General features: G+C 40.7%; 1 protein-coding gene across 1 annotated transcript; it reads left to right on the top strand.

Annotated features, from left to right (window-relative positions):
• Window positions 1-1,769: 1,769 nt before the first annotated feature.
• LOC143635580 (uncharacterized) lies at window positions 1,770-2,231 on the top strand. The gene has a single exon (XM_077103375.1). The coding sequence runs from the start codon at window positions 1,770-1,772 to the stop codon at window positions 2,229-2,231; it is 462 nt and encodes a 153-aa protein (XP_076959490.1).
• The last annotated feature ends 11,037 nt before the right edge of the window (window positions 2,232-13,268 follow it).

The following is a 13,268-nucleotide window of genomic DNA, read 5'->3' as shown; positions in this document are numbered from 1 at the left end:
ATATTGTAAACTAGAGTTTTGCCTGGCGCGTTGCGCCGGGACAGGTTGATAAAACCCGGGCAATGGTAAAACCCAAGCATTATCGGTTGCAAGGGTTGAGGTGATAAGTCAACGCAAAATTAGTCAGTTTTAGTCATGTGTGTTATTGTACCGGAACTAAAGCCAAAATAAAAACAAAAACATAATAAAATTTGAGGCGGACGAAGTGGCATCAATCGGTAAAACTCGGTCGTTGGTAAAACCCTACTGTTACCAATCTCGGGAGTTGAGGCGGTGATTCTACGCAAATTCGATTGGTTTCTATCACATTCATTACGGTATCGGAACTAAAACAAAAAACAAAATCGGGCATTTGTTCGGTTTTAGCTATGTTTTTACAGTACTGAAACTAAAACAAAACAAAATTGACATTTGGTCGGTTTTCGTTACGTTTGTTACGGAAAAAACTAAAACAAACCAAAATGAACCAATTAGTGTTCGACCGTTTTTCGTTACGTTTGTTACGGAACAAAACTAAAACAAACTTGAAAGGACCAATCGGGTGCCGCAAAGTTGCCCGGTCGAGACTTTTCGACACCAAACTTTACAATTATATTATATAATAATCTTGAGGTTTGCATTTTTAGTTATTATTCCTTTCATTATTCTACTTATTATTGTTCCACTTATAAGTAATTAACACAATATCTTTAGATCTAGAAGAGTTCGGTTACTAGAACCTAGGAGTTGTAGTCTTATGTTTGAGTCATGATTCTTAGAAAACTAATAAGACCACTAGCAACGGTTCATTAACCAACTATCATAATCGAATGTCACGTAGATAATTAAAAAATATATATAATATTATTTGAATTTTCAAATAATCGTGTTTGTTTGATTCTTATTCTGAATCATAGATTGAGTCAGTCAAACTAAAAAACCTAATTTATGTTAGGGACCAAAACCATTATAACGTCCGGGACTTATTCTATATGTTTGTTTGGACAATTGATTTGGGGTTTATCAGTCAAATGACACCAATTGAACTATATTTTTGATTGGGATCTTCTGTTTGACACGTAACAATTTAGAATTCGAATAAGGACCCTGATTTGAATTTGTGAATTAACTTTTGTTATATAAGAGGAAAGAGAGAAAGATAATAATTAAAAGCACCAAACTACCCCTCACGTGCAACATCTACACCAAAGTTGGTAGTTAGAGACGTTATTGTTAGAAAATAAAAATATTTTGGTGGAAAATAATTGGATCAATATCACATCATTTTCTATATTAAGAAGATTGTGGCAACCTTACACTTGATCTTGAAGTCTTAGAGATATTTCCAGCCATGAACAATTGATTGCATTACCTTGTTTAAGTCTCACATACTTTTCCTATTTATTGTATTCTTTTGTCTACTTTGTAAAGAAATAAAAAATAATAAAACAATTCTTCTTCTCTCTAGTTTGCAATTCTTGGTATTTCAATTACAAACATGGTATCAAAGCATGGTATATGATCTTAGGATTAACCTGTTTAAAACCAGTCAACATCTACCCCTCTCAAAACTTATATCAGTCTTGTCAAAACCCTGTTTCAAAATATTTTTTCTAAACCTGTGAGTAATCATCATGATCGAAAACAACAGTGATGAGCTCGCGTTACAAATAACAAACCTTCTCAAGAGCAGCCTCAATGACCAAAATCAAACCTTAAAACTAAATCTCCCCGGTAGCTTAAAAATTAGCCTCAAGCCAAAAAGTCAAAATTACGGCCTATGGGCTTGAATGATTAGAGTAGCCATCGGTGGAAAATCAAAATCTTTGTTGGGTCACTTATCGGTAAACCCGCCACCACCAGACCCAACCGATGAAACATATGAACAATGGGAACAAGACAACTTAATCGTTTTCTATTGGTTAATACAAAATATCGAACCCGCTCTTGCAAGCAACTTAACTGAGTTTCCCACAGCCAAAACCTTATGGGATTCTTTGGTGGTTACCTACAGTAGAAAGAAATATAAATTGCAAACCTTTGATCTTCATGTTAAGGCGAATGGAATCAAGCAGAATGGGTCACCACTAGAGGATTTTTTGATCGTTATGCAGGGTGTTTGGGGTGAAATTGAAAGGCGAGATCTGAAGCCTATGACCTGCACAATTGACATTGCAACCTACAACAAGATCTGGTCAGAACAAAAAATCTTTCAGTTCCTCAATGGCCTTGCCGACAATATGATGCCATAAAAAGGGAAATCCTTCGATGGGACTCGTTACCCTTGGCCAAGGACGCTTACACAGCCGTTCGAAAAGAGATGGCACATCAAGGAATACTAGGAAACCTCACAGATAGCTCATCGTCTCAAAATGGGGTGGTGGCGGTCAACAAGGCTCACGATTCGGAAGGGCAAGGTTTAGGGTTCTTGTCAAAAGGACGGTCGGGTTATATGAGTACTAGTAGTTCATCATCTCGGATTGAAGAAGAACAATAAAGAAGGGGAAAATCTGCTTCTGCAGTAGACAAACCTAAAACCACCGGTAGCAGCACTGCCAACCACCACGCTGCCGAAGGGAGGAATAGTGGATTCGGTGGGATGGTGTCTGCTGGAGATGGAAGCGACGCTGATGTGGTTTGTGAAATGGATGGAGGTAACGGGTTTGAGAACTGATGTGATTTATCTCAAACCCTTCTTTTTCGAAACCTATTTTTTTTAAACCCTGCAATATTAAGGGGGTGTTTGGGATTCCTTATTTTCCCCTCCTTATAACTTATGAAGGATGATTAAATCCTTTTTATGTTTATATAGTGTTTGAGAATCAATAAGTCCTTTTAACTTTCTCCTTATTCATAAGGCTAAAAAATGGGTTTTCCATAAGTAAGGATATGGTAACTTATCTCCTCATAGGTTTAGAATACCCATTCCACCCTTCCATTCCACCCAAACACTTTTTAAAAACAACTTATTCACATATACAATATGTCTCTTTTGGCCATTTTACATCAATAAGTTAAACAAAACATTTTTTAATAAACAACTTATTGACTTATGTTAATCTAAACACTTTTTTGAAAACTCCTTATTAAAAACTCATAAGACCTTTTCAACTTATTACAAAATAGTTTTTTCATAACAAATAAGGAATCCCAAACACAACTTAAAAATGTTAAGTGACCCTAACAGAAATGTTAGATATGATACTGATATATCTAATAACTCAAAATGTATTGAGTTAAATAACTCAAAAAGTAAGTTTTGAAAAGTGGCGAACATAAAAGTGATGAAAAACATATATTTAATAACTCAAAACCTAATATAGTTTTACAAAATAAAACTTCTCGAGACTATAACCAAAAGACTTTATAATGAATCCATAGAAACAAATTTTTTTTTCAAAATTCTATTTTTCTACAAAACAGGCCAATTTTATTTTAATGAACCCATCATAGAAGAAAGCAATCCTTTTAGTCAAGCTAGTATGGTCAAAACTTGTGAACCAATTAGATAAATCATGGATATTTGATTGCGTTGCTATCGAAATCATGACTTTTGAATTATCAACTATGATTTCAAAATCCATACCGAAAATTGACCACATTAAAACCACAAATGTGGAATAGTTCACGTAAAAGGTGGAAGAACTATTGAAATCTCCCCGACTTTAAAACTCTCAAATTGTCTTTATGTTCATTCTTTGTCACACAAATTTTTATCTATAAGTCATGTAACAAATCTTTATGCACCATATATTTTATTTTGTATATTACATGACATCAGGACGAGAACGATTATTGGGCGTGACACTAAACGTCAAGGATCATATTATGTGGGAAGTGACTCAACACGGTACCGTGATGCTTGCTCATGGAACTACATACAGAGAAGCTTGGTTATGGCAGAAGATTGAGACATCCATTTATCTGTTTATATATCTTTTGTTTTCAAAACTATTTCCTTTAAACACAACGTAAAATTGTGAAGCTTGTTTTTTTGGCTAAAAGTCATAGACATACATATATTTCAAATAACACAAAAATTATTTTTCATTTATTCATTCAGATGTATGGGTCCAGCTGAAGTAACTTACTGGGGAGGAAATTTTTTGTTTTTTCTTTCTTTTTGTTGAATGATTGTAATCGTATGACATAGATTTATTTTCTAAAACATAGATCTAAAGTTTTTGATAAATTTATTATTTTTTATGCCATGATACATACACAATTTAAAACCAATATCCATGTTCATCGATCCGATAATAGGGGAGAATTCGTTAACACCTCAATGACACAATTTTGTCAAGAAAAAGGAATAATTCACCAAACGTCATTGTTTTGGTCAAAAATCTACTAAGGATAATGTAGCCAAATTCGTTTGGTGAGGATTAGTGCTAACTTGATAAGAACAGTAATGAATCGAATGCAAACACAAACACAAGGATTTGTTACGGGGAAAAGTCCTTGATCTTTAGAGGATCCCCGGCATAAAAACCTCGGGTGATGAAAATTGTCTATCACCTCTTTATTAATCACAAAATCGGGTTACAAAGGTGGAGATTACGATCAGTATTACAATATTTCTACGTGTGAGTGCTGTGCTAGAGGGAGTTTTCAGAGATGCTAAAGTGTGCGAGAATACAAGTGTCCCTAACTGATCAATAATCTCGTTATAAATAAAAATAATAATTAACAACTAGTCTTTCAAATCCGCCACTCTTACACTAACTCCTTCAACGTTCTTTGACCACGTGCTGGGAGTCTCCAATAGCGAAATATGAGGTGGGCTCATTCATAGAGTCGTTATACCTATCAAACACATCACCATTCAAACACAAATATTAGTAAACATATATTACCGAGGATTCCTGATCCTTCACAACTTGGAACATATCTCAAGGATAATTGATCCATAAGTCACTTAAGAATAATGGATCCTCAGCATAAATTCTATGCCCTAACAATTGCCCCCAAAATGACGGGTGTTTATGCGGTACAGCTGGCATTTTGAAATTTGAAATCCCTGCAAAAGATAGAACGATTAGATTGTCGTCAAGTATCATTATTATTGTTAACCCTTGTGATTAACTTTAGCCGCCTATATATGTGATCATACCAATTCTTTTATAACCACACAAACCAATAGCCAAATAGGTATCCTCTTTCCTTCATCTTTCAATTTCTAGGAATAATATTTACTCTAAAATTATGTCTACTACTTCTTCTTCGTCTTCTTCCTCCGACCACTCCGATCAATCCGAGTTATCGAAAATGCAATCACAACGGCTTATTGCAAATCTGTCACACCCCGGTCGTAATGGCGGAAAACCGAGGCGTGGCGACTAGGTCGTGATTGATTGAGCACAATAGTATAAAAGTCTAAATGCATAAACATAACCAAACTGTCAAATATTACATCATCCAGGTAACATGAAACAAATTGTTTTAATACAAAATATCAAGTTTCCAAACAACTCCTAGCCTAGCCTTCATCTCTCTAAGGCCTCTATCAGCTATTAGCTACTTCCTGCTTCATTTCCTGAAAACATGTAATAAAACGTCAACTACAAAAAGTAGATGAGTGAATTCATAGGTTAACTAATACTGTAGTGATAAGCCCTACACAAGCATACTAGGCTAAGTTGTAGGGGTTTATATATAGGGTGTACCATCGGCTAACCCACCACTCCTACAACTTATCCTACTATGCTTGGTATGCTTATCATCTCAACTGAATCTGCAAGAGTTTCGTATAAAGATTCCAATTATTGTTTCCATGCATGCAGGAGGAAAGGTATCAAGGATATATGTATAAGATACCCAAGAATCATATGTAACCATGCCATGATGAAAAATGATAATGATGCATAATGATCACACAAGACCTGACATCGACCCCACACAAGACCACACTATGCTACTTGATTTCCTTGATGGTAACCCAAATCGATCACTTTGGGTACCATGAGAGAATTCTAAAGCGTACTTTAGTATCTCTTGGATTCCTAATCGATCACTTAGGAGATCCTTTGGATCCTTAATCGAACACTTAAGAGATCCTTCGGATTCTTAATCGAACACTTAAGAACCCCATAGGTCACGTGTATTCTAAATCGATCACTTTAGAATCCCACATCTAGTGACGGCCTGTCTACCAATCGACCACTTGGAGATCAAACCTATGCACTATTGTGACCTATATTGCCACTGTTCACACGATCACAAGACTGACCAATGAATAATGTGTTTTCATGATAAAGTATAACGGGTACATGACTTTGATTTCCAAACGTCCAATGTTCCCTAAACGCTGAGTGATTCCCATATTTACTCCTGAATATTTGATTATGCATACACAACTTCCGAGAAAGTTAAGGTACGCGTAACCTGCCATGATTACTTGTTTTCCCAATGTTCATTGTTTGCAAAAGATTTGTCAAGTGTTTATGATAAGTAATGTTTGAATAAATGTGTTTTGTCAAAACGTGTACATTTACCATGTTTTCACCCCCAATGATTTGAAAGGCTTTAAAAGAAAAATGGGGGCTATGAACTCACCTTGTTGACTAGGTGTGGTTGCTAGGGCGGTCGGGTGCTGTCAAACGTCGATCCTCTAAGTCTAGACAAGGACATAATAAGTTAACAACACAGTTTAAGTCTAAGAGTGTAAGCCTTACACGATCTCGAGCAAAAACTAGGTTTTAAAGACGAAACAGCTTGGTTCTGACCTGATTCGATCGAATAGGAACACATTCGATCGAATCGAAACACATTCGATCGAATAGACACACATTCGATCGAATAAACACACATTCGATCGAATAGAAACACATTCGATCGAATAGACACACATTCGATCGAATAGAAACACATTCGATCGAATAGACACTCATTCGATCGAATAGACAGACGTTCGATCGAATACGAAGCTCATTCGGTCGAATGAGTTGGAGACCATTCGGTTGCTTTCCTATTCGGTCGATTGGACTGGTTCGATCGACTGGTTCGATCGAATGAACTGATTCGATCGACTGGTTCGATCGAATGAGTCTGATTCGACTCCTTCAAGCTGGGCGACGGAGATACCCACGGGTTTTCCAGATTTTCCAGATTTTTGACCCAAAATCGAAGTTTTTGACATGGAAATGCTCGGGATTGAAAGGGGTATCGATTCCTAGTACTTTTAAACACAAAAGCTTGCATTTTGACACCAAAAATGACGGTTTTTGACCAAGAACACACTTGACACAAAAGTCGGAGTTTTTGCTCGATTCGGGGCGGGTTTTGGTTGTAAAAACGTATGATTTTCAAGAAGATCTTACCGACAACAACGATAAACAGATTGGTGGACTCGAATCTTAGATTGGATGACTTTCTCTCACTACTCTCTCTCTAGAAGTGGGAGTGTTTGGGTGGGAAGTGTTGGTGGAAATGAAAGAGATGGTGTAAGAATACTTGATTTTCCGCTTAAATACTCGGGTGACTCGGGTTCGGGTTTAGGCTACTGACGGGTCAAGACTAGTCGAGTTCATAAGTTTTTAAACAAACTAAAACTTTTTCAGCAAAACTTTTATAAACCATTTTCCGAATAATTATTTAAAATCTTTTTTTTTTTTTTAAATAAGAACATTTTATTTTTCAAAAGCATAAAAATTAATATTTTCCAGGCGTAAATGTCGTTTTATAAAATAAACATTTCAAATGATAAAAGCAGATTTCTCCAATGATATGGGTTCCGAACTTATCGTCCAGAACCCCAAAGTGTATAGTTTCCGATGATTCCTTGATTTTTGTCTACCAGTCAAATTCCAGGGCGTTACATCCTCCCCAACTTAGGGGAATTTCGTCCCGAAATTTAGCTTTTTAGTATACTTGATGCATCGATGATTAAGATTACATGATCCCATGATGACCACTATGCGCCACCACTTCTAATATTCGTCTCAGGCACCACCCAAATCAAGCCGAAGGGGCTTATATATAGGGTGTACCAGCGGCTAACCCACCACTCCTTCAACCTTACTTGGGTGTTTCCTTCGACTCCTATTAGATCAATGACACACAGGACGACACACTATTTTCCACTACGAGGCATCATCCTCAAGCTTTACATCAGACATATTCATTTCGGATTGAAGGGGTTTATATATAGGGTGTACCAGCGGCTAACCCACCACTCCTTCAATCTTCCGCGAATATTACCCTCGGTAATTCTTGAATTCAATGTCTCACAGCTGCCACGCTAACTATAAGTCCCTAATTCCAGGTTTCGCTTCAGACATATTCAACTCGTGCCGAAGAGGTTTATATATAGGGTGTACCAGCGGCTAACCCACCACTTCTTCAACCTTTGTCGAATATTTCTCTACACGAACCTTGAGTTCACGACTTCTAGTTACACAATAGCATATTGCTTATACACGTATACACCTGTGACCTTGATGTAATTATATTCCGGACTATAATTACGAGCTCACCTTGTATCAATGTATAAGCTCTATTGTGTGCGGCTAGAAAATTTGACACGACACCACACACATACACCCAACCATGCTCCATGAATGCAAGAATGAATGACAAATTTTTGGCTTAAATAATGTATAAATTTCCCCAAAATTCATATGATTGAGTAGATATGACTTGTGCTCCCAGCATGAGCCCTGAGTAGCCAAATTTGTGGATGCAAATAAAAGAATACTTATAAGCATAATAAGGCAACACGATATTCATTGAATAACACAATTATTTGATACATGCTGCAAATGTTATATTGACTTCTAGACAATAGATTACAAGAATAGAGACTAAGAGAACAGATGAGGGTATTTCTCCTTCATTTGATCTTCGCGTTCCCATGTAAACTCGGGTCCGCGTTTGTTATTCCATCGAACATTCACAAGCGGTATGCGGCTACGCTTGGTCTTCTTGACCTCGCGATCCAAGATTTCGACGGGTTCTTCAACAAAAAGCAGATTGTCGTTAATTCGAACCTCGTCGACGGGAATGAGAAGGGCCTCGTCAACAAGACACTTCTTTAACTGCGAAACATGAAAAACATTGTGAACTCTACCGAGTTCCGGCGGCAGCTCAAGACGATAGGCAACTGGTCCGATCCTTTCAAGGATTTTGAATGGTCCAACATACCTAGGAGCGAACTTTCCCTTCTTCCCGAAACGGACTACGCCCTTCCAGGGGGAAACTTTCAGCAGAACACGGTCACCAACTTGAAACTCGAGTGGCTTGCGTCGTTTGTCTGCGTAGTACTTATGCCGACAACGGGCGTCTTTGAGTCGCTGTTGAATGATAGCGATTTGATCGGTTGTTTCCTGTATTAGTTCCGGGCCGATGATCTGTGAATCCCCGGTCTCGGACCAACACAAGGGTGAGCGACACTTGCGACCGTAAAGAGCTTCAAACGGCGCGCATTTAATAGAAGAGTGGTAACTATTGTTGTAAGAAAATTCTGCCAGCGGCAGATGAGCTTCCCAACTATTACCGAATTCAAGGATACAAGCTCTCAACATGTCCTCTAGGGTTTGTATGGTCCTCTCGCTCTGCCCATCAGTTTCTGGATGATAGGAAGAGCTAAGCTTCACACTTGTCCCAAAGGCCTTTTGCAAAGATTTCCAGAACCTGGAAGAAAAACTGCTGTCGCGATCAGACGTAATGCCCTTAGGCACACCATGACGGGAAACGATCTCACGAATGTATATCCGCGCCAACTTTTCCGTAGTGTAGTCCTCACGAACCGGGATAAAGTGAGCGGATTTAGTTAGAATGTCCACAATAACCCAAATTGAGTCATGACCGCTAGGCGTCCGCGGTAGCTTGGTGATGAAATCCATAGCTAACTCTTCCCACTTCCACTGAGGAATAATAGGTTGCTGAAGCAGCCCAGACGGCCTTCGATGCTCTGTCTTGACTCGCGAACAAGTCAAACATCTCATCACGTATAAAGCGATGTCTTTCTTCATCCCGGGCCACCAATAATGAGGTTTAAGATCTTGATACATTTTGCTGCTGCCGGGATGAATCGAGTATCTGGACTTGTGGGCTTCACTTAGAATAAGCGTTCGAAGAGGCTCAGAGTTTGGGATCCATGCTCGATCAAGAAAATAGAGGATGCCGTCCAACTTGGTTTCGAATTTCTGTTCGGCTCCACACGACAAAACGCCCTTGAGATCTCCATTCACAAGCGCCTGATTCTGAGCTTCGCGAATTAAGGAGGGAAGATTGGATTGAATTCGAATAGAGTGCAGCTGGGTCCTTTCTTTACGACTCAATGCGTCAGCCACCACATTAGCCTTTCCCGGGTGGTAGCGGATTTCACAATCGTAATCGCTGAGAAGTTCGACCCAGCGTCGCTGCCTCATGTTCAACTCTTTCTGATGGAGGATGTGCTGTAAGCTCTTGTGGTCGGTATAGATGACACACTTCGTGCCGTACAGGTAGTGTCTCCAGATTTTTAAGGCAAACACCACAGCACCCAACTCGAGGTCATGCGTGGCGTAGTTCTTTTCGTGCACCTTGAGTTGTCGAGAAGCGTAAGCGATGACCTTCCCTCGTTGCATTAAAACGCAACCGAGGCCTTGATTTGAAGCATCGCAATAAACGGTAAAGTCATCGTCACCTTCCGGAAGCGATAGAATCGGTGCACGGCAAAGTTTATTCTTCAGAGTTTGGAAGGCTTCCTCTTGATCTCGTCCCCACACGAAGGGTTCTCCCTTCTGAGTCAGAGTGGTCAAAGGCAAGGCAATCCTGGAGAAGTTTGAGATAAATCGGCGGTAGTAACCAGCCAATCCAAGAAATGAACGGATTTCGGTAGGTGTTTTAGGCGCTACCCAATTTCTGATGGCTTCTACCTTGGCAGGGTCGACGTGTATGCCGTCGACATTGATAACATGTCCCAAGAATTGAACTTCCTTTAGCCAAAATTCGCACTTGGAGAACTTGGCATATAGTTGTTCCTTCCTGAGAAGCTCCAAAATAAGCCTGAGATGAAGCTCATGATCGGTCCTCGAACGAGAATAAATGAGAATATCGTCTATGAAAACAATGACAAACTGGTCGAGATATGGACGGCAAACGCGATTCATCAGATCCATGAAAATGGCGGGGGCATTGGTCATTCCAAAAGGCATAACCATGAACTCGTAATGACCGTAACGAGTTCGGAACGCAGTTTTCGGGATATCCTCTTCCAGAACACGCAATTGATGGTAACCAGAACGCAGATCGATCTTAGAGAAAAACGTAGCACCCTGAAGCTGATCAAAGAGATCATCAATTCTCGGTAACGGGTACCGGTTTTTGATGGTCAGTTTATTAAGCTCCCGATAGTCAATGCACATACGGAAAGTCCCATCCTTCTTTTTGACGAAGAGTACTGGGGCTCCCCATGGAGACGAGCTAGGGCGAATGAATCCCTTGCCAAGAAGTTCTTGAAGCTGATTCGATAATTCTTGAAGTTCCAGCGGAGCTAGACGATAAGGAGACTTAGCAACAGGGAGAGCACCAGGAATAAGATCGATACGAAATTCCACCTGCCTGCTAGGAGGAAGTCCAGGCAGCTCATCGGGAAAAACATCAGAAAATTCACGCACGACAGGGAAGTCCTGCAGTCTCTTGACTTTGGATTCCTTGAGAGTAACACGGGCTAGAAATGCGGGATACTTCTTTTGAAGGTACCGACTGGCTTTTAAGCAAGAAACGATTCTTAGGCATCCACCCGACCTATCCCCTTGAATGGTTAGAATTTCACCAGAAGACAGAGGGATACGAATAAGTTTCTCGGCGCAGATTACTTCCGCGCGATTGCTAGACAGCCAGTCCATTCCCACAACTAGATCGAAGCTTCCAAGACGAAAAGGTATAAGGTCAATACTGAACGATGTGGTGACAAGAGTAAGGGTGCAATATCGAATGACAGACCTCACTTGTGTGGACTCTCCACTAGCAAGTTCAACAACCAAGGCAGGTTCCAACTCGGAAATTTTTAATTTCAGCAAAGGAACCAATTCGCAAGAGACAAAACTCCTATCAGCTCCTGTATCAAATAGGACAGACACCCAATTGTTGTTAAGAGTAAACGTACCAGTAATAACATCGGGGTTTTGGCGTGCTTCGGCAGCTCCAATGGTGAAGGCCCTCCCGCGAGCCGGAGGAACGCTGGTGACGCGAGGGCATCGATTTCTGTAATGGTCCATCGCGCCACACTCGAAGCAGCCTCGAGCAGGGTTAGGCTGAGGGTTAGCATTCCCCACAGCCAATTGGTTGCCAGGACTCCTGCAGCGCTCCACCAGGTGTCCGAATCGTCCACAATTTGTGCACTTGCGGCACAACTCACTTGTTGGGTGATGATAAGAACATAAGTTGCACTTGGGATGCGGCCCAGTATATTCCTTTCTCGGTCTTCCCTGAACTGTTGCGGCTGAAACGGGGGCCATGGAGTTGATAGGCGTAGCACCAGTGATCGCAGTTAAGTAGGTCGCTTTCCGCTTCCTATTGTTCCCCTTTTTCGCTTTCCCATCGGAAGATTTGCCCTTATCCTGATGCAAAACACCGGACCTGAGCTGTTCCCTGGTCAAACGGGCAGTGAGATCGATCACTGCCTTAAGTGTAGTGGGGTCAACTGCAACCGCAATGCCCCTCATAGAGTCCGGAAGACCGCTGATGTATTGCTCGACAGCGCGTGAAGCTGGGGTAACCATGTGGGGCACCAATAGGGAGAGTTCATGAAATCTCTCCGTGTACTTCATGTGATCGGCGCCCTTCATCGTGTGCGCCCTAAACTCAGCCTCCAATTTCTGGAGTTCGGTTCTCGGAACGAACTCCTGCGTGACTAGCTCAACAAACTCGGCCCAGGGCAAGGCTAAGACCGCGTCTCGCCCCCTGGTTCTAATCTCGATATTCCACCACGTGAGAGCCCGTTTGTGGAACATACTCGCCGCGAATTTGACCCTGAGTTCATCCGGGCAAGAGCACATGTTGAATGAAGCTTCGACTTTCTCGAACCACTGGAGAAGACCAGCAGCTCCCTCGGATCCATTAAAGCTCGTAGGCCCAGTGTTAGTAAAAGCCTTATAGAGCCTGTCGGCCTGAAGAGTAGGATTCGGTTCTGGGGCTTGTGGCGCACCCGAGGTTCCTTCTTGCCTTAGGTTGTTAACCAGACCCGGAAGAACTGCTGCAATTTGCTGCGCTATGATGGCAGCGAGGTCAGCAGGGTCAGCATTGACGGACGAGCGACGAGGAGGCATTCTGAAAAAGAAAAAGAACGCGCAAGAATGATACCG

The sequence above is a fragment of the Bidens hawaiensis genome, unplaced genomic scaffold (genome assembly GCF_021521415.1).
Source record: "Bidens hawaiensis isolate Kalapana, Puna unplaced genomic scaffold, B.hawaiensis_p1.1 tig00007607_1, whole genome shotgun sequence".
In the NCBI taxonomy this organism is placed as follows: Eukaryota; Viridiplantae; Streptophyta; class Magnoliopsida; order Asterales; family Asteraceae; genus Bidens; species Bidens hawaiensis.
This window is presented reverse-complemented; position numbering and strand designations above follow the sequence as displayed.

Coding starts and splice junctions, on each gene's coding strand:
- LOC143635580 (XM_077103375.1), top strand. CDS start 1,770: ATGATTAGAGTAGCCATCGGTGGAAAATCAAAATCTTTGTTGGGTCAC.